We start from the raw sequence: 27,081 nt of genomic DNA on the forward strand, positions 1-27,081 counted from the left end.
GGTCATTAGTTTGCGGCGGGAGCAACGCGGCCCCGATGCCGGGCCACCCTGACATCCTCCCCTGCAGGCGCTTGTCGTACCGTTTGTTCGGTCTAGCTGAGCTACCTTGGCAGGCCGGTGGAGGAGGGGGCCGAGCGTGGGCCGCGGGACCTCCCGCCTCGCATCGCCGTTCCTCCGGGCACGCGTTATATAAAGCTGCACGTGCCGGTTGTTGGGCTCCTGACCTTGTGCGCCGAGCTCGTGAGGTTCGCGCTACGGCATGGCCGTTTTCCGAGCATCCGGAAGCGTGTCTTTTTTTGATGCGCCGCGGGTGAGGGTGCGAGACGGTGCTCGGTAAACAGCGAAGGAGGAATGCGATTCATTAAAGAGCTCTTTGTCATTTTACCTTTAGCCGATGGGCTGCGTTCACGTTCGACCTTCTCGAACTGTCCGGATCAGTCGTGGAAACAGAAGTAGCAAGATGACGGTTACGACTGAGGTTTTCGAAATGTCTGAGAAGTAGGAGCAGGGGGTGTAGTGTTTAGTGCCTTTAGTGCCTTTGCCTTGCGGTCGAAAGACCCAGCTTTCGATCCCTATTCCCTTTTCTCTACCCCCGATCAAGGTGCTTGCTCCTGTACCAAGCTGTATCAATGAGTACGTAACTGAAAGTATCTTTGTGGAAAAGGATGAATTAAATGAATAAATAAGTGGTGTACAGCACAATAGTAACAGGTGGTGGAAGGTCACGTCTGCAAATGTAAAGGTCAAAAATAAAGCTCCGCTCAAACTGCGGGGGACCGTATATTCGGGCTCTAATTAAACGTTTTGCAGGACGGAACTTCAAGACGTGTCGTCATTATTTTCCCGTAGTGGTCCATCCAAATAGTGTTGTGTCGTGTAGGCCTGTGTGAATTTCTGCGTGGCCTCATATTGATGGTTCGACGCGTAGGAGCAGTGCCATCAGAGTGTGTCAAACTGCAGAGGTGACTTATACACTCTCAAGGTCACCGGTTTCAAAGATATTGTCGAAAATATTAGAGGGAAAAGCTGACGCAAAAATGAATCCGGAGCGGATATCGCTAACCGCTGCTCATCCTGTCTGCTTTTACCGATGCTGTTTGCGATACACCCCCTATGTGTAATCCATACCAGGGATTGACTGTAACACTTCACGATTCCGCTCCGCAAAGCGCGCAGTCCAGTCAAGTTTCAATTTGCTCGCCTCCTTATTTATGCAGGAGGACGGTTTTCACTTAATCGTCCGGTTTCCTCTGAATATTCATTATCATGTATCCATTTCCTGCCCATAATCTCCCGAATTAGTCCATCACAATTCAGCCTTGCCGTGGAGATGCTCCTTTTGCCACCGGCGTGTGTTCCTCCGTTCCCTCTCCTCCATCTTCTCTGGCCAGGCTGGATGTTGCAGCGGAGCGCCCTGCGGTCGCGCACGCTGGGAGGCTGGCTCAAGTAATTCTGTGGCTCCCCGATGATGAAGGCTTATATGCCATTAACGGTGTCTATCCACGCTCTGAGTGTGCCAAGTCCTTAACAAGGGACCGCCACTAATTTCAGAGCTAATATTGAGCCGTTCCACCTCAGCGGCTGCAGCAGGTGCCTGGCGCTGACGGTGAGGAGAGAGAAGTGAGAGAAAATTACCATTGTACTGTAGAATTTCTCTGATTGAGTCCAGTGATTACCCTGTCGGTGTGCTTGGGCGAGGCCGCAGACGGGGAGATGCCGGAGCCGCCTCTGGGAAGCTACCGCCTCAGATAGCTCCTCGCGCCCGTTTTCCGAAACCCGCCTTACCGCTCCACTCCTCCGTGGCAGCGTGGACACGTCCGCGCCGGAAACGTTTTGTTCGGTACGCGGTCCGAATAGATTTCACGTGTACGAGATTTCGGAAGGTGTTGCGCAATTTCGTGTAATCTTACGGAATCCCTGATCGCGGTCTACCGTCACGTAGCCATGAATTCATTTTCCACATTTTATGCCACTGTCCTTTCGTGAGAGGTTTCTTCATCAGGAAAAAGTCTTTTGAGGCTCACGGTACGGTGGTGTGCATGTAGTTTTTCTCGACTTCGTAAACCGTTTGCCCCTTTTGCAATTTTCTTTGTTTTTGCAGTTTTTTGGCAGAAGACTTGTTCGGACATTTTTGTTCTAGCGGGATATGAATGGATGTCTGTGAGGGGGAAAAAAGTGACACCGGTATTTTTTGTCATTTCCTTGATGCGGGAGATAGTAAAATGTGCAGTCATAGGTGCGAAAAAATAAATCGCAGCTAATAACTGATTGCAGCAATTTTATCTGCTATTACCACAACCAAACATTTCTTGTGCCTGCTAACAAGAGTCTCACATCACTGTAGAGGAATTTTGGTCCGCTTCTCCATGCTGTTAGCTCAGCAACATTTGCAGGTTTTTCAGTGTTAATACCTTTTTTTTTTGGGTCATGCTGCAATGTCTTAATCGAATTCAATTCTGAACTTTGACCAGCTCATTCCATAAGTTTAATTTTGGGTTTTTTTCAGCCATTCTGATGTTCGCTTGCTTTTGTGCTTGGGATCACTGTCTTGCTGCATGACCTGCATCTTCACTTCAGCTGTATCTAATGGACTTGGACTGATGGCCTGACATTAACCTATAGAGAGGGTTCCTTTATGGTCACAGTTCCTTCAGTGATTGCAAGGTGCTCTGGTCTTAATGTAGCAGAAAACCCAGACCATGACACTGCCACCACCATTCTTGACTTTTGCTAGAATATTCTTACTTTGAAATTCAGCATTTGGATTTTGCCGTGAGGGGTGCGGTGGCACAGTGGGTTAGACCGGGTCCTGCTCTCTGGTGGGTCTGGGATTCAAGTCCCGCTTGGGGTGCCTTGCGGCAGACTGGCGTCCCGTCTTGGGTGTGTCCCCACCCCCTCCAGCCCTTCGTCCTGTGTTGCCGGGTTCGGCTCCGGCTCCCCGCGACCCTGTATGGGAAAAGCGGTTTCAGATGTGGTGTGTGTGTGTGTGTGTGTGTGTGTGTGTGTGTGTGTGTGTGTGTGTGTGTGTGTGTGTAATTTTGCCAGGCTTAATGGGTCCCATGTTGCTCAAGAAATAATACTTTTCATTCAGAGTCCGCAGGACATTTTTCCAGAAGTCTTAAGAGACACCCAGGTGATTTTTAGTGAACTGTGGATTAGTTTACATGTTATTTTTAGTGAACAGAGTTAGTCTTATAATTCCATGGCTGTTGTTTTTGGGTCCTTTTTGTGCTCATTTTGTGCATTGCTCATAGAGAGATTTTGGCAGGATGGCCTCTAATTGGTAGATTCACCACTGTTCTAAACTTTCTCCATTTGATGAGTAAGGCTCTGACTATGGTTCACATGAGGTTCAGAGTCTTAGAATTGGCTATGTAACAGTGTCCAGGCTGATAGGCTTCAGCAACTTTTCTCCAGAGACCTTGAGATTTTTCCTTTGAGCATGGTAGGATGTGTCTCTGTGAATATCTATCTGCTCTTCTAACAGTACTTTTGCTGGTGAGGGTTTAAGTAAATGAAAATTATATTTGACAGGACTGGCCCAAATCAGGCCTGATTGTAGATTCAAGCAACTGACTGTAATTATACCATTAATTTGTTTGATTAAAGTAGGGGCAGTTACTTTTTCACACCAATGATTGCACATTCCGTTGTCTTCCGCACTATGAAAATTACATAAAACAGTATCGGTGTCACTCTTTCTATCTAGCTGTATCCATTCTTATACTGCCAGATTCAACAGAAAAGACCTGATGACTTTAAATGTCAAAAAGCAGATAAAATAGTGAAAATTAGAAAGGGACAAATCCTTTTCCACAGTTCTGTAACGACAGCAATGACAAAGTTGTTCTGTCCGTCTAAAGCCGTTGGCTTGACTTCTAGAAACTGTCCCTTCCCTCGGCGAAAGTGTGCCGACAGTCTCTCCGATACTGTAATTACAACTAAAGATGCTAACCTCTAGAAATTCAGGCGCTTGTGCATAGCACCCTAAAATGTGATATTCATTATGCCACAGCTCCCTAATCTGACATCTCAGCACTCCTCTGTGTAAATATGTGCTTTGACGTAACAGCATGCCCTTCATCAAGCAGCTTGGGTGTCGGAGCACAGAGCGCCATCATCCCAGGCAGGGGTTCACATCTGCTGCTCACGAACATGTGCGCGTACGCGAGCACTATTTAGGCACAGCCACAGATGTGTGTCAGCGCACATGTACACACATGCTAACGCTGCTCTGCGCTGCTTCAAGGTTTATCCCTATTGGGTGTGTCTCACTGTAGTTCTTAGCAGCGCTCGAAAGAGTGAGGCTGAAATGTCAACAGGACTCCTGAGTGTAAGACGCATGCGGCGCGGGGAATCTTGGGATGACTCCTAATGAGAGGGGAACTCGTCCCGAATGGTCGGCCAGCCACTTCTGTCCCGCATCTATTGTCAACAGAGAGCTTGTGGTTTCTGCTCCATTAATCATTCCCATTCACACATGTAATGAAACGGAGCTCCGTGGTGCAGCTGTGAAAGGCTCGCTCTGTCCCGCAGCTCAGCAGAACCCTATTTGGAGTTCCCTTACCAGTATGCCTCTCCAAGCATGTTCTGTCAGTTCTTCTCTTCCTAGGTACTAATTAGTTTTAAGAAGCTGGGAGCAGAGAAATCACTGCCTTTATCAAGTCCTGCCATATATGCAGCATGCAAGGCAGTGAGCCGTGTATCAAATTGCCTCCGGCTGCATCTCAGAGCTCCGTGTCATTCGTATAATATGGCCAGTTTGCTTTGGCCTCCTTACAAAGTGCCCCTTTCTCTTTGTTTCTGCATAAGGCTTCAAAATGCACATTCTTCCTCTTGCTTATTTAAATAATTGCAGATGGGAAACAGTTTGTTGTGGTTTTTCCAAACACTGATATTTTACCTTCTGTTGAAACGTAAAGTGTCCGTAAATGATTACCCCGAATAATGTATGCCGTAAATTTTCCGTGGTGAATCCAATGTACCTTTAATTTTTGCTGGGATTTTTTTGTTCATATGGTTTGCACGTGGGGGCACAGTGGCGCAGTGGGTTGGACCAGGTCCTGCTCTCTGGTGGGTCTGGGGTTCGAGTCCCGCTTGGGGTGCCTTGCGGCGGCCTGGTGTCCCGTCCTGGATCTGTCTCCTCCCCCTCCGGCCTTATGCCCTGAGTTGCCAGGTAGGCTTCGGTTCCCCGCGACCCTGTATGGGACAAGCGGTTCAGAAAGTGTGTGTGTGTGTGGTTTGTACATCTGGCACCCGTAGCCCTGTAACAGTGCCTCTTTAAAGATGCCATCCATGAGGGAGGACACAAAAGCTCCTGTAAGCGTTCAGAAATGGTTCAGAACAAAGTTTGCAAAGAATGCACCTGATGTGACGTTAATACAGTCATGGGGAGCAGCGATGAAGGGAAAGAGCCGTGGCGGAGCATCGGTCTCCAAGGCGACGGCGGTAAACATTGAAACCGTTTTCACTCGGTCACCGACAAAATCAGTTAAACAAGCTTCACGCCAGCTTCAGACGGCAAGAAAACTTTCAAAATTTTCCTCTTTCTGAACAAGGCTGCTGGCAGTTATCAGTGTTAATCTCAGCTTTATTGCATGCTTTTATCAGGATATTAATTCATGGGTGCCCTGTTTTTAAGTAGCCCGTTTTAGAGCTTCCTTTTGTAGGCAGTATAAAAAATACAGAAATTTAAATAACTGTCAAAAGTGGCAAAATGTGTCCCCATTTTTTCCACCATGTTTTTGCTTTTTTTTTTTTTTTTAAAATAAAAAAAAAAAAGTGAAAGCAGATCATCTGGAGACCCTCTAGCGTGCGACATTTCACTTCCAGTGGCCAGAGTGTGGTGAACGGCTCTATGTCTGGATGCCTCTAGTAAAGCACTTTGAACAGAGGGGGCGCCGTGAAGGTGAAACAGTCGTACGAAGAGGTTGACGAGGCCCTCTGCTGAAGACGGGAAGGTCCTGCCAGAGTCGCGGCAGCGCATGAGAAACGGATCAGGCTGATCAACAGATGGGCAGGCTGCCGGAGGAGACCGGGGGCCTGGCCTGCTGCTGCTGCGACCCCCTTCCTCCCTCCGCCCGTCCTCCCCCTTTGCTCCAGGGCCCATGAGATGATCTGATGATTTCCTGTAAGTTTCAGCAGCTGCAGACAGGCCACGCAGACACCGCGAGCAGCTCCGGGTCCTCTGAGGCCTACCGAGGTAGCGCGCGCTTACTACGTCCGAGCGCTGTAAATCTGCCGCGTTCGGTTTTAACCTGAATGGGCCCGGTTCTCACGCTTCTTAAACGTCTGGCTGAATGTGCACTTTCTTTGTACTGTAGTGTACCGTAGACCGTACAGGAAATAATCGGATATAGCCGAAGAAGGTTCAGAAACTGTCGGGGCTGCGTACGTCATTTCGGCGAAGAATTATCCAAAGAAGCTGACCTGTTCTCTGTGATTTTCCTTTCCCCACATTAGCGCTAATAACATGAAAATCCCTCCTCTTCCACTAGTTCCTCTCCCTTTTTGAAGCGGAAGGATCCAGCTTGCCGTGATCCCTGTCACACATTTTAACAGGATTTTCCTAAGTGGGATAGCACCTTCACAAAGGCAGGTGAGCGATGGCGGGCTTTGTGTTGCCGTTTTGGCTGCTTTGAGGCAGCGCGGCTGCCATGTAATCGCATTGCGCCGGGCTTACCTGGGCCGCCTTCAATGGATTTATTCACAGCTAACGGGATTTTCCGTGCCGCGGTGAATCGCCGCGCCGCGCCGCGCCTCCCTCGTCCCTCGGAACGGGGCTCTTAATTACACGCCGGCTCGATATCGCCATTGACATCCGTTCCTGCCCATTCGAGCGGGGCCACCCAGAGCGGCCTCGGGTTCCGGGCCTCGCCGGAGCGGCCGAACCTCCTCGATCGCTCGCGAGAAGCCTGAGGATCCGAAAATCTCAGCGGCGACCCGCACCGCTTTGACCGATCGCCGGCTGCTCGTCTTGATCTGTCGACGTTTGCGCGTTGCGATCGCGTTGTCAACACCTGCGCGTTTCTGCACGCGTTCTCTCCTTGTTCACGTGCACGAAGAATACAAATGAGCGGAGCACAAGGTAAGTGATGGTCGTGGTTTTCGCGTACGTGTGCACGTGTGATTGCGAGAGAGCAAACGAGAGCTCCTCCTCCCCCGGCGTTTAGCCGTGACACGGTCCTGCTTTGCATGACTAGCATGGCGACCTTGCGCGCTGACAAGTCCCAGCGCTGTGGCCTGCAAAATCCGTTCCGGATGGTGCTCTGGTGTTCTGCCATCGCTGCGCCGCTGCTATCTCTCCCAGTGACCGCTCAGACTCTTTCCAGACCCAACAGGATTCAGTGCTTGACAGAAGGAAGGCTTTCTCCAGACAGGCTTTGTTGAACTTCAGGAACGCCTGTCCTGAATCAGCAATGAGAGCGAGCAGAACTTGGCGCGGAACTCGGGTGCGATCCCCGCTTCGGCAAATTATAACCAGGTATCGGCTGCGCGCTGCGGAAATTTGCCCGCAATCTTAAGCTCGCATCTGCTTCTACGGCGGAGAGCGTTGCCGAGCGTTGAGCGCAGGCGCGCGTGACTAATTTGGAAGGTAGGAATGTAGAAAGGGCGACCCTTTTATTTTTATAATTTGGCTATGGTTGGAGTGGCATTTTTCATCTGCTAGGGTCAGTTTCCCCCTCAATCCTTAGTGTTAGTGATACGTTACTGGAAGGTATTTTATCATGTGAAAAGGGGGGAAAAAAATGGACATGGATTGGAGTACAACCAAATGATTGTACTAAGATCATTCTTTCAGTTTAATCGTGATTGTCTGCTCGGTCTTTCTGTTTCTTTTTAATCAAGTAAATAATGATCCACATTCCAACAAAGCTCCATCAAGAAGGGACTGATGTTGTTTTTCAGGAAAGTACGTTTGGAAAAAGTACAGAACGAGGTGTTAATGCGGGCTTCTCTGACGTAACGAGCGTAATTCCCTCCTGAAAATCTGCTTGCGAAGCGAATTCTTGTAAAATTTAAATGGGGGCCAAACAAACCCACATGTTCAAACTGCCTATACATGACACATTTGTGTGCTCCTCTTCTCACTTTCTCTTTTCAGTTATCTTGGTGTCTCTGAATCTATTTTATTTCGTTCTCGGGCTACAGAGAGGTGCAGCAGGCATCACAATTCTGGTTCTGTGGATTTGTATGTACGGTCAAATCCAACTCGGTCTGTGAGGGAGTCTTCTGTGGGTGTCTTCTGGGGGCACCAGTTTCCTCCCACAGCCCAAACACATGTTTTTCAGCTGAATTTGTGACTCCAGATTACCCTTGGTGTGTGTATGTGTGAGTGAAAGAGTATGTACGCGATGGCCCTGCTGTGGAGTGGCGTCCCGCCCAGGGTGTATCTTGCCTCCTGCCCTCGGCTTCCAGGATAGACTACCGTGAGACTGTGTTGGACAAGTGGTTATTGATAAATGATAGATGGATGTTGTTGGTCTTTTTCCGGTGTTTTTTTTTTTAAATGCAGTTTTTTTTTTTTATTCTGTTGTTGTTTTCTTATTGCACTTTAAATCCTCATATTTATTGTAAATTGCTTTAGACTTACATAGACGACATATAGACATATATTCTTCTAAGTGCTTTCAGAAGCTGCTTTATGTGTGATATGTAAAATGAAAATTATTATTATAATTCTAATTAACATTACCTAATGGAGCAATTCTCATTATGTAATTACTGTAATCAGTCATAATACTCAAACCTCACTGCCGAGCTATTTGTACAAATGGTAAATCTAATCACACAAGCTCATTAATAATTGTATTTTCTTTCAAGAAAATTTCATTTGTTTCAGCTTAATAGTTTTAAACTGATTGGTGAGGCTTTTCTTTGCCTTTTCAACATAGTTTGGCACTTTAAAACTTTGTTGCAATAAGGCGCATTATTGTGGTAGATTATTGTGGAGGTTTTGTTGTTGTTGAGGGCCATGCAGTCAATATTGACTCTTGGTGACCACATAGAGTGCTTCCAGAATCTTCTGTCCTTTCATCTTCAATTCACTCCAGCCCTGTTGAAAGATTTTGCTGATTTTGTTTCTGCTCCAGTGATGCTCACTGCCTTCTGTGTTTTGGAGCTTCTCTTCTCGTCGGGCATTTCTCGCAAGTGTGAGTCGATAGCTTCTCATGTGAATTTTAGGGCACAAATTGCATGTTTTTAAGTGTAAATCTGTGTAATATGAGCATGTGTTTTGCACGGAAACGCCGTGAAGACCACTGTTGATTTTAGAAAAGCTGATTGAAATGGACTGAAGTAAGGTTAGTTGGGCTTAATCTATTTATGACGAAGGAGAAGCTGCAGGAAACTTGCAAATAAAAACAAAATATTACAAGTACGCTTCATCTTTGAGATCACAAACAGGTTCGACTTATTGCATTCCATCATGCTCTGATCGTAATTGAAGCCGAAGTCTCATCATCGGTCTGTGTTTCGTATTGGGACATGTTTGAATTGTAAATGATTTATCCTCTGCGAGGAACACAAAGCAAAGAGCATTTGTTTTTTAATGATAGTCTTGTCAAAAACCCCTTTAAAGATTGATCGTTAAGCAACATTCGAAATAATGGGCAGCCTCATAGATCTGATAGAAAGAATGGACTTCCAGAAATTAGTTGTTCTATTATACGTAAACAAGGCGGTACTGGAAACGGATGGAATGGGAAACTTTTTCACAGCATTCATGTTTCTAGAGCGGTTTATAAAATGAGAATAAAGTTTTATCAGAACTGAATTATAAAAGTGGAGTCTCATTTCTCTGCACCCTACTTAGTATTATCCTTCTCAGTTTTTCCTTGTACTCAATTCAGAATTGACATTTAAAATTATCTAAAGGAAAATGCGTATTTAAAAAAAAAAAATAGTGTGTTTGCGTATATACATTATACATATTAGCATGCATGCAGGCATAATCCTCTTTGAAACAAGAAAAATGCTTCTTTTGAAAGAGAACGTGTGTGCGCACATCAATTTTCTATGAGCACGTTTTTGGAATGCGTTTGCATGTCAGTATGCATGTGACGTATCTATGTATGCATGCATGTATGCATGTATGTATGTGCACACGTGTGTCTGCATTTGCTGCTCGGTGTACGTGTGTTTGTCTGCTTTTTTTTGCCTCCCGCCCCCCCCCACCGCCGGTGCTTGTGAATGAAAGGCTAAGCAGAGGTCCCCAGTATGAAGCCGCTCCTTTCTCTCCCCACCGCCTTTTATATTCATGTCCTTATTTATCGCCTCACAAGAACAGCGGAATGAAAAACGCCGAGGCTCTCAGCTTGTCGGCGCCGCGTCTCCGTCCTCGCGGGAAAGCGTATCCTCGACCGCTCGGCGCTGCTCGGGAAGACAATGACCAATCTGCGGTTGCCCTTCTCAGTTCAGTAATGCGCTGTTTATACCCTGAATGGCCCTTTTTACAAAGCCTCCGATCTGGCCGTCCTGGCCGCCACCAAGTGTTGACAGCAGAAATAATTTGACAGCGTGCAGGGTGTCTGGTTCACAGGAAAGGGCCTTTATTCACCACCAGCAGGGCATAATTCTGTATAATTTGTTGGTATTATTCTTCAAATTGCCCACATCATTGTAGTCATAATCAGTGTGTATCAGAGAACGGCATCCTGATTAATGTGGCCCTCTCGCAGCCCACTCCCCGGCTCTATTTTCCCTCCTTTGTGCTCAGCCAGGTATTTCTTTCAGCCGCTTCAATAGCTGCTCTCAATACCGCAGCAAGAGGTAGGAAAACAACAGCAAAAAATCTCAACATATAAATGGTTGCTTTTTGTCTCTCTCGTTTTTTTCTTTTTTTTTTTTTTTTTTAAATTTTATTTTATTTATTTATTTATTTTTAAGCAAATACAAGGGATGCGATAAATGAGAAACAGCTGGGCTGTTAATGCTGCGGCCGTCATTAGCAAACTCGTTCAATTACAAAGAAATGTGCACTTTCCGTGTACTTTGTGCTTAGCTTGTGCGAGCGGTTTGCATGTGCGGCACTGCGAGAACGCTCTTTGTGTACCGTCGCATTTGAAGCACCCTTGAATCCCTCAGCATCAGTTGTTGTGCGGTATTAAAGTTGCCGAGCGCATGCGATCGTCCGTCAGTCAGCCGCATAATGAACGCGTTATTTAGCAGATTCCGTTTGGGCGGGAGAGCGGCACGACGGGCTGTTCAGGCCTAGGGTCAAATCTGGCTCGGTCTTTCTGGAGTCCGCTTGTTCTTCCAGGTGCTCTGGTTTCCTACCACAACCCAAACGTGCAGTTTGGGCACACTGGCGGCGCTAGATTGCTCTTAGTGGGCGGCACGGTGGCGCAGCGAGTTGCACCGCTGTCATGGTTTCAATTCCTGCTCAGTCTGCGTGGAGTTTGCATGTTCTTCCCGTGTCTGTGTGGGTTTCCTCCGGGTGCTCTGGTCTCCTCCCACACTCCAACGATATGCTGTTCAGGTTCACCCATAGTGTGTGAGTGACCCATTGTAAGTAGTGTATCTAGCAGTGTAAGTCGCCGTGGTGAATGAATAAAGTGTGTGGGCTGATAACACTACATAGAGTTCATTGGAAGTTACTTTGGAGCAAAGCGTCTGCTAAATAAGTGAATGTAAATATCGTGTGCAGATGGATGAGTGAGTGTGTGCATGTAGGGCTGCCCTGCGATAGACGAGCATCCTGTCCAAGGTGTACCCCCTCACCTTGCGCCGAGTGGTTTCGGGATCCAGAGCGCCTCCACCTTGACCAGGACGAGTTGTTAGCGAAAGTGAGCAGGCGAACGGATAAGCTGAACGGTGTCAACAGAGCCGGCGGAACACAGCCGTCTTTGGAGACATGGGCGATACGGGGTCACCGAGCAGGAGGACAGCAATGGTGGAGACAATGGTCTGTACTGCTACAGAGTCTCTGTGTTGCTTTCCCGTGTGCCGCTGAGCTCCTTGCGAATGTTTCGATCTTTCACAACGCGTTATTTTCGTCTGCTGGCTTGATTTACCATGTTGCCACATGAAACGGATCCCTTAAAGTGACACAACAGGTGAAGCGGTTTTGCGTCACCTGGTTCTGCACCTTCCTCCACTTTCGGGAGCGGGCAGCGTAGCCGGTGAAATTGTCCTGACGTGGCGGACGTCACTTTGGAACCGGGACGGACGTGTGCTGATATGTTTGAACCCCTGGGTAAATGTCAGCGGCGTTCTTGGAGATGCACGGTGTTTCCGCCCGTAACGTACTCCCTGTCGGCCGGAGAGCGCAGATGTTTTTGTCGTAAAGCGGACAGGCGTGTTTTGTCACCAGCGTTCCTCATCGGGAATACTTAGCGCGGTCAAACCGACGAAGAAATTAAATTATGTTACCTTGGAGATAGCCTTTACTATAATGAAGAATAGATTCTCGAAAATGGGCCCTTTTTGACTGCACCAAGGACTATAGTGACAAAAGCAATTGATTGGTCTTGGCATTTAGTCCCTCTATCAGTGGTGTCACCCATTGCTTCAGGAGGGAGGACACTAATCTGAAGTGACATTTCTCTTCTGCCTGCCTTTTCTGCCTTGATGAAAGCAATTACCTCCATCTTAAATGATCATTTTTAGAAGTTTCATCCGCTTTAGCTGATACTTTTTCTTCTTGCCCAAAGTCGAACGGTGGCGTTATTATCTAATTTGGTAAATAGAAATCAGGAGCGGCGAACGCAGTCGGTTGCGGGGGGATTAAACCTCAGCTTCATTTCGCGTAGGTGCCGTGTCGCCGGAGGGTTATTTTAGGAGTTGTTTGAGTTTTTTGTTGAGTACGCCGAAACGTAAAACGCACAGACATCAAGGATGGCGGTACGTGTGTCAGGCTGCAGCACGCTGTGGTTAAGGGCAACCCTACCATCGGAATGTTGCTGGTTCAAACCCCAGGAGGACCCCTGCTGTAGCCGTCCAGGAGCCACTTGAGCTGAATTGAGCCGATAAAACAGCTCTGTGAATTAATAACAATTGTAAGTGCTTTTGTACAAGTGGATCAGACCACAAACCAAATAATACCAGTGAAGTGGGAACAGGCTCTTCACAGTAACAAAGGAGCAGGTGGATATTGGTGCTGAACCGATTCTTTTTTTGATGAACTGGCTTGAAAACTCAATAGATGGTGTCGGAAGAGCTGCGCTGTGATTCCCCAGCAATACCAGTGATTTCTACCGGACAGGGAATGCTGTTCTACTCCAAGTAGGGTAGCACGGTATTGGAGATGAAGGTGGTGTGCTTTCTGCCCTTTGGCTTGGCAGTCATCATTGCACGCTTGAGTTACATCTCTGCCCCATGTCCTGTTGCAATGCTTTTTGTAGATGCTTACATGTGAAGGCTGTGTGGATAAGGTGCATGCGTTCAGAGAGTGTGCCATCAGCACTGTATTTGAAAGGCTCTGTTCAACACCCCAGCAGGGCTGCTGAATATTGTCATATGTATTGCAGCTCAGACAATGACGAATTTCAACCACACGCACATACACATACACACTGGCTGACCACTTATCCCAAGCAGGGTCACAGTGAACCTGAGCCTAACCCAGCAACAGAGGGCACAGGGCTGGAGGAGGAGGGGACACACCCAGGATGGGATGCCAGTCCATCGCAAGGCACCCCAAGCAAGATTCGAACCCTAGACCCGGCCAAACCCACTGTGCCACCTCATCCCCTCACCTTGAACCACCTGAGACTTAATTTTGCTTTATTCAGCACGGTTTGGTTCTCTATAAATACTGACAACTACACCACTCTACTACAGCCCTAGAACAGGAGAACAGACTACAGACAGTGAACCAAAGATGAAAAACAGCTCACTGCACCAAACAGTTCCAGGAGTGCGATCTCTGCATCGTACACAGTTTTCACCAGAGCTGTACCAATTCTTAAGAATGCAGTGATGGAGACATGAGAATGGGACCTTGACTTGTGCTGCAGTGGTGCCAAGTAGGGCAGCAGGTAACAGTGGTTAGCACTGCTGGCATTGAATCTGACACTTGTGGGTTTGAAACCTACTACTGCTGTAGTGCCCTTGGCCAATGTTTTCACCCTGTCTTGCGCCAGTAAAAGTTGCCCAGCTGTATAAATGGGTAAATTGTTGTAAGTAGAATCTCAGCTAAGCCTAATGCTGTTTCAGGCACTGTGATACATTTATTCCAGGAATGAGGTTCGCTACAAGCTTACTGGAAAGGGGTTCGTGCAACTATTTAAAAAAACTTCAAAATTTTGATTTTCCCCCATCTGTTGTCTTGTTCAACTATGAACCAAATTCGTTTTGATGATGTCATTGAACGTAGACCGATTACTCGTACAGGCTTGGCAGCGAGATGTATTTCAATGCTATGGTGTACATTGGGTTCCCTCTCTAAATGTGTGGATGACTGAAGTGTTTAGATTTTCTCCTCTTGAAAAATTATTGTTTGAACTGCATCACAATTCAGGAGAATCCTAGAATGCCTTGACAACCTTTTGGAACTTACTGGACAATGCTACGCCATCACACCTGTGATTTATTGCAGCCTTTTGACCTTGAGCCCTCCCTCTATGTACGGGGGCATATTTGCAGTGTGTCGGCGTTCTTTCTCTCCCCGTATGTTGTTGTGACCCAGTGCTGTTGATAAAAAAATAAGTAAATAAAAGAATAAATACAGGTTCTGCTCTCTGTTCATGCAGCTAAGCGGGAGGCCGTGTTGTGCAGTCAGCCTGCCGTGAGGCTGCTGTGCGGCTGCTGTCCGACCCGAGAGCTGGGCGACGTCTACTGATGCTGACATGTTCATCCTCTCCTCCTGATAGGTGCTTAAAAAGCCATTGCAGGGCAGTGCTAAATTTCTCCCATGATTTCATGTTTTGGAAGGAAGAAAGGTGTTGCATTTGACTCCTGTAGAATGTGATAAATACGTTCCCGCTATGAAGGTCACACAACCCTATCACATCAAGAAATATTTGGCAGACCCACATAATGCTTTCCAAGGGTGTGGAACAAATGAAATTCTGCTGCTGTGTTGCCGTTCGCCTCCAAACAACCATTACAGCTAGCTTTATATATTGTCTGAGCAGCAGAGCATCAAATGATGCCTTTCCTCTGCAGAGATGTTCGAGAGGAGCAGTCTGCCACTTAGATGTTCCTGCATTGATATTTGGTATTGAAATTAACCTATTGTACCCTTTGATATCTCCTAAAGGCTGCAAAATTGATTATGACAACTGTGAACGTGACGTTATTGAAGCACAAGGCTTCTTTGGCTGCCATGCAAACTCCCCAATAGCAGGTCGGGGATGAATTTTCACTGGGAAACATTTGAAATTGCTTAAAGGTTGACTTGAGTTAGACCCGTTTCTGCGCCGACAACAAAAAGACCTGCTTTTGTAGAGATTTCTGCCCTTTTTCCATTATCGGTTTTTATTTGCAAATTATCCAGACGCTTAGAGTTGTTTTTATGCCTGTCCTTCATTTCTCAACCGTACGGAAATTCTTACTCCCGTCTTTCGAAATCCACTCTAACCAGTTCTGCATTTGTGGTGTTAAAAAATTAATGTAAGGGCTGGCCAGTAGGGAACCAGAACCTTCTCGGATGATTTATTGCCAGCTTAATCCATGATGGCTGGAGATGATGAACGCCACAGAAGGCTGGGAGTTGCGATTTGGGGGCGCAGATGTAGCTACTGCGCCTTGTTTCGTGCTAAACAACATACAGAAGGTGATGGACAACTTAGAATAGAGCTTCATCTACGGACTGTCATGAGTTACAGGTCAGAATTCCGTGGAAATCGACTTGCAGTTGAGAAAGAGCTTTGAGTGGAAGGAAACTGATGGTGTGGACGCTGACATGTAATATAGAATTAATATTCTGAATACAGGTTGAACTTGTGTTTTTCTGGATGTTGAGTACTGCAATTTAAAAAAGAAAAAAAAAAAGACACTCAATATAATTAAGTAAATAGCTTGAGTTCTCAGAAAGAAAGAGGCAAAGACAGGGGAGCACATGAAGACGTAGCGAAATACGAAATACGTTTTATTTTTTTCTTATTTATATTTTATTTTAAATTTTTCGTAACGGATTTTTTTTCGCCAGGGAGCCAAAACGCTCCTTTCCGAAAAATTATTTCCGTAAGCTTTCGTTTGCTCTCCCGTGAGTGCTGTAATTGTACATGTTATTACTAACTGCTCTTGTGTTTTATTGTACGTTTCAAAATTAAATTATAGATGTAAATTACTCCAGGCTATACAGGAAAGCTGACGCGACCATGATGCGAACTACGATATTCCTAAAACTGCATTGCCCACAGTGAATTTTTCTGCTTAGGCCGAGCAGATAGTTTATTAAAAAATAAGTGGATAAGAATGCAATTTTTAATTACATTCACATCCACTGAAACAATGCTTTTGTCGTCACAATAGCTTTATATACCATGTGAAGGTATTTGAAAATGTCAAAAATACACTGGTTTAAGATACAAACATTCCTCTGATTTTTGAGGATGCAAACCCCTCCATTTTTTTTCTTCAGATAGTCGATTTTCTAAAATTCATCTGTGTAATGAAAAACACGTGACCTCTTTTGTACTCGTCAAGTAGACAGATGGCAGTAGAACCCACCCAAACACAATATGAACCGCTTCAAGTCAACTCACTTTTGCACCGTTTACAGTTCAGCTTTACAGCTGCTGATGTTGATCCGAGTAGCACCAGTAAACAGAAAGCTGCTGTTACCATGGCGATGAAAATGGAGGCAATAACGTGTCGAGAACATGAAGAACGTTGCACATTCTTAGGCGATGAATCGGTCAGGAGTCGGAATTGAATAAAATTTTTCCGAGACACCTTCGCTACTTCTGTGTCAAATGTAACTGAGGGTTCATTAAAATGTTTTTAATGTGTTACAGCTATTGTGTGTGGGGGTTTTACAGTTCCTTATCCTTCAATATCAGTGTCTTAAGCTTTTATTTCATGTGAATGATGGGTGAAAGTGACTTGCAAACATCCCTTGGGTGTGCAATTGTGTTTGTAACCGATGAACCAGTGTATTTATGAGGAACTATGCACATCTACGGCAAGTTGAATGATGGTCAAGCGCTCCTTCTGCCAGGGTGTTTGAGGTATTTTCTCTGATCTTGAGGATAAGCAGCAGAACCATACTTAAGCTCCACAATCTTCCACATACGCCAAAAATATCTAATATGTTTAAATCATACAGTTCCATATAAGGATGAGAGAAGAGTGCTTGCCGAATACTTGGAATATCGATTAATAGGAGCAGCATTGCACTGATTTAGGAAGGGCAACTTCCTAGTGATGCTGGACCAATGAGAGTCATTTTTCTGAGCGTTTACATATGTATTTAATATGACTTATTTGCTGTTAAACTAGAGGGGCATGTGGTGGCGCAGCAGGTTGGAGCAAGTGCTGCTCTCTGGTGGGTCTGGGGTTCAAGCTCTGCTTGGGGTGCCTTGTGATGGACTGGCGTCCTGTCCTGGGTGTGTCCCCTCCCCCTCCAGCCTTTCGCCCTGTGTTGCCGGGTTAGGCTCCGGTTCCCCACGACCCTGTACGGGACAAGCGGTTCAGATGATGTGTGTGTGTGTGTGTGTGTGTGATGTGCTGTTGAACTACAGTATATTAAATACTGTATATAGCTGCTATTAAATGTACATTTAAAACTTTTATGTCTAACTTAATCATATTAAGTATTGTGTTTTGCTTTATAGAGACAAAATGATTATATGAAGACAGGTTAACTGTTTTTAAATAAATGCGTGAAAATTGTGATGGTGATTTTGGGAGTTAATTTCACAGCAGGTGGTGTAGCTATGTAGCTGGTAGTGTACTGGTTAGAGCTCCTGCTTTTGGACCCATAGGTTGCAGGTTTAAATCCCAGCTGTAGTACTCTTGAGCAAGGTACTTACCCTAAATTGATCCAGTAGAAATGCCCAGCTGCATAAACTGTTAAGTAATTGTCGATAGCTTAACATTGTAGGTCGCTTTGGAGAAAAGAGTCCAATAAATGTATGTAAATGTAATTTGTTCAGGAATTCTTGGAGTACAGATATCAGTGTGGAATTGCAGATTCATTCTCTGCTGATTGGAGGACCTGGACTCTCTTTCCAGTCTCTTGCATATAAGAATATTTATTTAAATCATACATCCTTGCAGTGATTTCAGGATTCGCGGCGGAGCAGGTTGGGGGAGGGCGGCTCCAAAATGACGGCCGCCTCCCGCAGCAAGCAGTTGTGTAATCAGAACCGTATTTAAGGGATTCTCAAGCAGTTGCCATTATGTGAGCTCAATTTCAGAAGCACCATCTGAACACCTTCTGCTCGCCGTTCCAGGTAGTGTGTGTGACGCGCGCCGAGTGTGTGGAACAGCTGGCCGTGTTTTGTGCCGCTGGGGTTCGACTGTGGTGCGTGGCCAGGTGTGTGTCTGTTCTTCTCTGATCGCGTTGGCTGAGATGCGCGTTGCGTGTCGATGATGCCGCGGCTCAGACCGGCGCGGCCGAGCACGAGCAAAGCGTGACCCGACCCGTTCTCTCAGGTTGCAGGCGCTGAGAAAGGAGAAGTCCCGAGATGCGGCTCGCTCACGACGTGGGAAGGAAAATTTTGAATTTTATGAACTGGCCAAGATGCTGCCACTGCCAGGTGCCATCACCAGCCAGCTGGACAAGGCTTCCATCATCCGCCTCACCATCAGCTACCTGAAAATGAGGGACTTTGCCAGCCAGGGGGACCCACCCTGGAATCTGCGCATAGAGGGCCCACCACCCAACACCTCGGTCAAAGGTAGGCTCCAAGCCTCATGTCTTCTACACTCTTCTCTGTTCTTTTTAATGACCACGAAAGGTAGGTGCTCCTTACGTAAGCGCGGAGGACCGAGGCCGAGCCCTTAGCCGCTCGACCGAATGTGGCGGTGACTTCCGTGCGGACTCAACGACACGGTCCGTGTCGGTAACGGACTGTCTCTAACGATATCTCACGCTAGGTTGGTGAAGCAGCTGCAGCACTGTGCCAGTTTTGGGTACATCATCCACTGGTCTTTCGTTCGAAGCGCACATTTGCTGAATCGGAGTGCTTTCCGGAGCATGGTTTCGACGGGAACCTCGCAGCGATGAACGCAACGCTCTAAATTACCGCTCCAAAGCGCTGCAGTTTTTATTGGGGACCACGGTAATCCTTCTGCTGCTTTTACACATTACACTCGCGCAGGCCGAAGCCAAACCCAGTTGCAAAAACGCTCGTATTCATTCTTGTGAGCAGGACAACGAGCGTACGAAGGAGTAAATATCCACTGCAAAGACCCGTTCTCGGAGAGAACGCGGCGCAGGTTCGTTTTTCAAGCGGCGTCCTATAAAGGACCACGGTATTATGAGCAAATTGCCAGAACCTATTGCGTTTTCTTGTTCTGTTTGTTCTGCAGAGCGCACAACAGATGGCATCGTTGCATTGTCTTCCTTTGAAGATGGGCATGCATTTTAATGAGGGAATATATGTACACAACCATTTGGCGCCATGTAGCCTCGTCAATACGCGGGAGAAGAGCGCGCTCTCTTTGTCAGGGCAGAGTGGAGAAAATGGTCACGAGCGGTGGCAGCGTACGCACGTCGTTCGTCGTCCTCCACCCGGGTGACGTGAAAGCAGTGTTGCTTTTCCCTCCGGACGTGATGTTATTCGGGGGGGCATTTGGCAGCCCCCAATGAACACATTTACATTTATTTATTTTGCTGATGCTTTCCTCCAAAGCGACTTACAATGTGCAGCTACTTACCGTCGTTCACCCATTTATACAGCTGGGTATTTTTACTATAGCAATTTAGGCTAAGTACCTTGCTCAAGGGTACTACAGTTGGTGGTGACAATAACTTGCAACCTTTTGGTCCAAAGAGAGCTGCTCTAACCACTGCACTACCAGCTGCCCCAATGCACAACGAGGTGTGTCCTGCGTCTCGGCCGCGTCTCGGCCACATCCCGTCTCTTTGGCGGCATCGTTTCGAACCGAAGAGGCAGCATTCCGAAATCTGTTGGCATCACGTTTTTGTCAGCGCCTCAGTTTGCTCCGGTGCCTCTTCCCGACACGGGGCATGGCGTCACGTGATATTTAACAAGTTAGGTCGGGGGGGGGGGCAGTGTTGTCCAGCTCTGTCTGCACCCTTACTGCTGAAGGTGAACCGCAGCTCCGATGCCATCGCTCAAACCGCACGCCTCGCTCCATCGGCGGCCTGTCTTCCCGGCAGCGGGCCGAGACCCCGTGGCGCGCACCTCCCTCCCACAGCCGCGAACACGTTCTCACGCGAGACCTGGCGGAGAAATAGCGGCACCAGCTTGGCGAGGCCTTTCCGCGTAATACCCTACGGTTGGAACCTTCCGGGAAATCTCAGCGCAGCGGCACTTGGCGAATCCTCGGTGTTTTAGGCCACAATTTTGGCTTGCTGGCTAAAGGGGGAAGGGAAATCTGGCCTCGTGGTAAAGAGGCATTCGCGCAGGAGTAGACTGGGGTGTCCCAGCATCGCCACGAAGGAGAGGGCGCCTCTCGACTTGAGAAAAAGCAGCACCGCCACCAGACGCTCTTCTCAGCAATAAAAAAAACTGCACATATTAATGGCATCAGAGGTGGAAAAAAGTTATTATTGCAGCTTGTGCCGATGAGCCGGTATCCTTTCGCGCCTGTCGACCTTTAACGTAATTGACCCATCAACCAATTTTTTTTTTCCCCCCCTCTTCCAAGCGTTTTAACCGAAACGTGCTGCTCTCTGTCAGAGGTGGTTCACATCTGTTGAAGGACACAGCACAAACAAGCATGACCTTTCTCTCGCGCGGAGGTCGCCGCGCGCCTCCTGACCCCCTCCGCCACCTGTGCCTTTATTATTCATGCATGCAGAGCCGAGCAGAAACTCGCCGCCAAAATGCCACACTTTATTAACGGCGGAAAAGCGGGCGTTTCCGGGAGCCGTTTCTCCCGCGCGGCTCGCGTCTGTCCGTAACTCGGAGATGCGGGGAAAACATTACGTTTCGTTTTTAAGTCCTTAGTCCTCGGTATTTAAGTCCTGAGTCCTTAGTCCACCCCGCGGAGCTCCGCACCGCCTGCACCTGTGGGTTTACACCCCTTCGCCGGACGGCGTAACAAGAGGAGCGTGCGGCCGCACCGATGAAAGTGCCCCCCCCCCACCGTGTGCCCACGGAGGAACTAAGGCGCTTAGCGCCACAATGGCCCCTCGGCCGCAGGAGCGGCGCGCGCCACTGGGCCCGAGCGAGACCCGGGAAAGACGGCTTCCGGTCTCCTTCGGCCTGCAACGGAGTAATTTGCCCAGCTGCGAACGCGAGATGCTCTTTTCCTCACCGTGGTGTACGCAAAAAAATTGAATGACAGTGAGCAAAACAGCAGTAATTATAAAACTAATTACTAAATGCTGATGATGCCCATAGGCTTTGCATAACTAAAATTAGAAAAGGAAATTGCTTTTGGCTGCATGGAAGTAGTGGGCATGTTGGTGTTATTTTCTTTATTTTCTCCATGCCTACCAAAGGAAATAATTGCCATGGAAACAATTACTTGTACACCTTTTTTTTTTTTTTTTTTTTTTTTCGCCACAAACAGCTTCAGGATGCATTGTTGTTGAACAATGTGTTTTAATAACTGAGAGTGGTGTACACACTTTGTTTATTCATGAATAGATTACTGTTAAATGAAATACTGGCATAAAACAATGGTGCTGAATAAGAACATCTATTTTTTTCTTTTTTTGTCTCAGACATTTAATTTTATGAGATTTTCTTTTTTTTTCTGGGATCTAAAATAGGTGTTTGGTTCCAGTCTTAATTAGTCCTAACAGCATGTCTTGCTCCTGAATGGAGATCTCAGAGCTGTGTTGGCAGGAGCTTTATGTGGCTTTTCTCCAGGGTGCTTTCAGCCTCCCTATAATCTGTGTTACTTGTTTCACTCTCTGTGTGTGTGTGTGTGTGCGCGCATGCATGTGCGCGTGAAGAATAGTTGCCTTCATCAGAATGTTCTGGAATAGCACAGATTTTCTACTAGAGCCACAGGTCCCAAGTCAGTTTGCATAGAGCCGCAGTGGTCTCATCCTCTCTGAAATGGACTGGTCTCCCGTTCATTGATTCCAGGATGGGCTCCCGGCCACAGTGACCCTGACCACAACCAGTGGTGAGTGAGAATGAATGAATGAATGAATGAATGAATGAATGAATGAATGAATGGTTTTATCCCATTTCTCTGTCAATTTATGTCCCTGCAGGTGATATGTCCCGACCCCACGGTTCATCCAGCACCTATACGTGCGGTACCTTGCTTTGGTGGCCATGCTAATTATTATTTTTTTTAAAGGAGGAATAAAAACAGAGGGCTTCTTGGGTTGAGACAGGACGTTTAGTCGCCTGTTGGTGACACGTGGGCTCGTGCGCAGCAGGATGGTGGAGCCGGGTTGCCTCGTGCCCGTTGCCGGAACGGCGCCGCGAAGGCTCACCGGTGATTGTCCGCACGGGTGTGGAATGTCCTGGTGGCGCTGGGTTCGATTGCCCTCCCTGGGGGTGCGTGCTGAGGCTCTCTGAAACACGATGCGGTGAAGGACGTTCACCGTTACCAGTAATGTCCTCAGTAATCTTGTTAGTCTAGTCCCTCTCAGTAAGAGACAAATGGAACATTATTGGCTTATGCGCTGTAGTAAATAATTTAGTTTCCAATATTCTGCCTGCTTTGACACTAAATTAAAATGACATGAAAAGAGCTTGTTGAATAAAGAAAGTATCCAATCAAATTTAATTGGCTTGACTAAGGCGGCAGTAATATGTTTTATAATTAAACTGTGTTGTCTTGAAGCTTTATAACCGTACATGAATCAAAATGTCAAAAATAATTCCTTGATATTGTGCTTTTAAAACTGTACCGCGCCGACGCCCTTTCGCGAAGCACATCTGCCCGTGTGCCGACAGACACGTCGCTGCTGCGCGATGACGCTCGCTCCCCGCTTTAATTTTTCACGTTTGCTAGCCGGTATAAATAGCGCGGGCCTTCCAGCCCCGCAAGCCGAGCGCCTTGTTTGCATCGTGCGCGCGCGGGGCGGGGCCAGGGGCTCCTCGCGCCGGGGTCCTTCGGCTTCGGGAGCAAGGTCACGCTCTTTGTCATGTAAATGAGCGTGTGCCGCGCGGAGCGTCCCTCTGATGACTGCTCTGATCGCCGGGTCGAGTCGCGCCGTCCTCCAGGCCTCGGTGACCGCGGCGTTCCGTCCCTCCCTCCCCCCCCGCCACCCTCGTGTCGAAAGCGGTGTGTTTGTGCCACTTAGCCGTGATGCTCTTCAAAACGGGGCTCTTCATGCGTGAAGCACTTCCCCGTCACTGTCGTAGCGCATGGCTAGCGCTGCGCGGGCCCCTATTTCATCTCATAATCATCTCTAATAAGGTGTCTCATAGGGGTCTTCGTGCCTGGGGCTCACCGGGAGAACGTCGCTCGCTGACAGCGTGTCGCTCACAGCCAGTAGTATTGTGAGTCGGTCTGGGTCCGAAATGAAAACTGAAAATAAGGTATGTATGATATAGAGATGATGTTTAAAGAAAGCAGAGCACTCGCGGAAAACTACTTTGGTGTTAGCAGAGAGAAGCTGTGTTCATTGTTTACACACACACACACACACACACACACACACACACACACACACACGCTGCCTTTCCTCCCACTGCAACACCACTCAGACAGCATTGTTTACAGATGAGTACTGCTCGCGCACAGCATTATTTACAGTCGCACAGTACTCGCACACGGCGTCGTTTGCGCAGCAGCGCTCCCAGGCAGCATTGTTTACAGAAAAGGGCGGCGTTCACAGGCAGCATTGTTTACACACGGAACACTAGTGATAGACCACAATGTTTACGCACAAAACACTAGTGATTAGACCGCAGTGTTTACACACAAAACACTAGTGATAGACCGCATTGTTTACATTGTTTGCACACTGAACACTAGTGATTGACTGCAATGTTTACATTCTTTACACCCAGGACACTGTTCATAGACTGCATTGTTTACATTGTTTACACACATGACACTGCCCACAGGTACCAGGGTTCACGTTGTTTACATGTAGAACTCATAATGACAGACAATGTTGTTTACGCCGTACCCAACACCGACAGAACATGCTACGCCGGTCATTTCGGCAGATTCCGCTAGCTCTAATTAGAGGTGACGTGTTGAAATGAATTAAACATGTAGCCTGTGTTTTTATTGTGGACTGGGATCTTGGCGCTGTATGCTTTGAAGTCCTTTTCTGAATTACGGGTGATTTTGATCAAATTTATCTGGAGTTTTAAGCTATTGGGAATAACGCTGCCTTCGAGTGTCACGTCGGCCCTCGCGGAGCTCAGGGTGGCGCCTCACGCGGGCAAAGCGCTTTCGTTTAGGGCTCGCTCATCTCCAAAGGTCCACATCAGCTCGCTGGCTGGAGTCAGTCTTTGTATAAAATATGCACATTTTTATTGTTGAATTGAACTCGAAAGACAGTTGAAAGACTTTGGGCTAAGAAGAGAATCACATTTTTCACACAAATTAATGCTGACTCACTGAGAAAAAAAGAAAAAAATATATATTTATATATATACATATATTAATATATATATGTGTATATAGCTGAAGTTTCTCACGCCCAGTTTTGTTGTAGCATGTCATCTTCTATCTAGATAGATAGATATGTAGGTAGGTAGGTAGACTTAAAAATAAAATACAGTCAAGTTCTGATCCAGTCTTCAATTATCCGACTTTTCGTATTGGACTTTTGTGAGGTTTTTTTTTTTCGATTATGTGTAAATATCTTTCCAAAATCAGCTTATATATGTTTTTTTATGGTCTAAATTTTTTGTTTTCTAGTCATACCACTATTCCGGTTTCAGCCAGGTTGTGAAGACTCTACTGTGAAATTATTCAAGTTAAATTGCTTCTTTTGTCATTGAACTATGGTTGGTGTGTGTGTGTGTGTGTGTGTGTGTGTGTGAGAAACCATTGACAAACAGCAGTCCTATTAGTACACCTATTTTGGAAAGTTATTTTTTTCTCTTAATTGCTCTTACTGATTCTCTTATTCTAACATGTATACTTGGTCCTTATGTTACAAATGATTCAGCTACAAACTTTTAAAACATTCAACTTTTAAAAATACAGCTGTTAATTGTTTTTAACATAACAGGTTTTCTAGGCATCTGGTTTATACAGCTAGCGCTTCTATGTAAAATAATTCACCAAAGTCAGTACATTCCGTCCTTGGGATGTGAACAGTCGTTTTACAGATTTTTGAGAATTAAAACCTTATTTCCAAGAAATATTTTCGGAACTATATTTTCTTTACTGATTCTGAAACGTGCGCCTGTAACGGAGCAAACAAGAGCTGTGTTTACCCAGAGGTGACAGTAAAGCATATCCGCAAAAAAGCGTGGGGCCACCTTAATCTAGCTTCTCACTTCCACACTGTTTGCAGCCTTGTGTCTGGCATTTGAATATCTTTCGCAAAACAAAACCTCTATTCGTGCCTGATTACAGTGTTTATTTTAACAGCAGCGGTAAGTAGCGGAGTTGTACTCTCATGGAGAAAGTTGGAAGGGGGTAGAAGATGTTGAGCATTTCGCATCCTTCTGGGATCGGCCCATCTGCGGTTGACATTAAATGGGAGCTGGTGATGACAGCTATTTTATGTTGAATAATTTTGAAGTGATTTTATTTAATTTAACAAAATTAAATTTAATAAAAATGTAATTTAACACATTTATATAATTTTAAATTTGAATTCATTTTAATCTAGCTCCAGATTAATAGTGTTACAATAAATGTGTTGCACAGTATTTATGTGTCTCGGGGGAAAAAAGAAAGTTTAAACAATAAAAATGTCCATTCTGTGATTTATTGTGAGACAGAAGCTCATCAGGGCTGTTGCTCACTTTCGAGGGGTTTGCATGCTGTGCTCTACAGGTAGCCCCATGTTCAGTTTGTAGACCAAGAGCACAGAGCTTTGGCGGTAATAGTGTTGGGAGGTTTGCATGTGGTCAGTAATGTTGTGTGCATATAAAACCAGTGCTGGATAAGGAAGGTGATTCGTGTTCAGTGAAGTCTGAGAGAATAACTTAAAGACCCCCGTTCTCGTGTGTCCCTTTTATTCGTTGAGCACTTCGGGACGCTTTCAGTTTTCCGTTAATGGCTCGTTTTCAGGGTCCTCTTCTCTAATAATGAAGGAGGGGTGTCTGAGCAGAGTAAATTTACATTTATCACACGCTTTGCTCCAAAGCAACTTCCGATTAATTCTATGTAGTGTTATCGGCCCATACACCTTATTCACCACAGTGACTTACACTACTAGATACACTACTTGGTCACTCATCCATACATCAGTGGAACACACTCTTTCTCTGTCACTCACACACACTATGGGTGAACCCAAGCAGCATGTCTTTGGAGTGTGGGAGGAAACCAGAGCACCCAGATATAGGGAGAACACACAAACTCCACACAGACTGAACAGGAATTGAACCCATGTCCTTTCATACCACCAAGGCACTGTGACACAGCAGCGTTATTCACTGTGCCACCATGCCGCCCGGGTATGGATAAGTGTCACAACAAAGGTACCCTCAGCGGTGCTTCCGACAAATCCTCTCATTTGTCTTAACGGAGGAGGAATCTGTGTTCCTGCGTGTTCGCTCTCCACATCACGCAAGCCAGGCTGCCAGAGTAGGGTGCTGTAAATGAGCTGATCCTATTAAATGATATCAACTTCAAGGCATTAATGTTTTTTAAAACTGTTTCCCCCCCCATGACATTCAAATCACGCAGATCCTTTAATTAAACTCCTCCAACAGTTTGTTGGTTCTGTTTGTATCGGTTGGGCTGAAATAAATATCCTTACAGATTTTTTTTTTTTTTTTTTTTTTTGTATTTGTAATGTGGTTTTGTCTATTTTTTCTCTTTGAGATTATTAAAAAATATAATTACATGTTGTTTTCCATCATGAGCAGAGGAGGCTGGTGGGCAACTGGTAGTGTAGTGGTTGGGGTCCACTGTCTTTGGACCTGAACGTTGCAAGTTTGA

The 27,081-nt window shown here is 46.4% G+C and overlaps 1 protein-coding gene across 2 annotated transcripts in view; it reads left to right on the forward strand.

Moving 5' to 3' along the window:
• The window catches only part of npas3 (neuronal PAS domain protein 3), a 281,400-nt gene that overhangs the window by 89,721 nt on the left and 164,598 nt on the right, over nucleotides 1–27,081 (forward strand). For both annotated transcript variants that reach the window (XM_029250682.1, XM_029250683.1), the window contains exon 3: nucleotides 18,547–18,791. In XM_029250682.1, coding sequence (XP_029106515.1) covers nucleotides 18,547–18,791 — 245 coding nt within the window. The remainder of the gene's footprint in view (nucleotides 1–18,546; nucleotides 18,792–27,081) is intronic.

This window comes from Scleropages formosus, chromosome 3, assembly GCF_900964775.1.
Source record: "Scleropages formosus chromosome 3, fSclFor1.1, whole genome shotgun sequence".
Lineage (NCBI taxonomy): Eukaryota > Metazoa > Chordata > Actinopteri > Osteoglossiformes > Osteoglossidae > Scleropages > Scleropages formosus.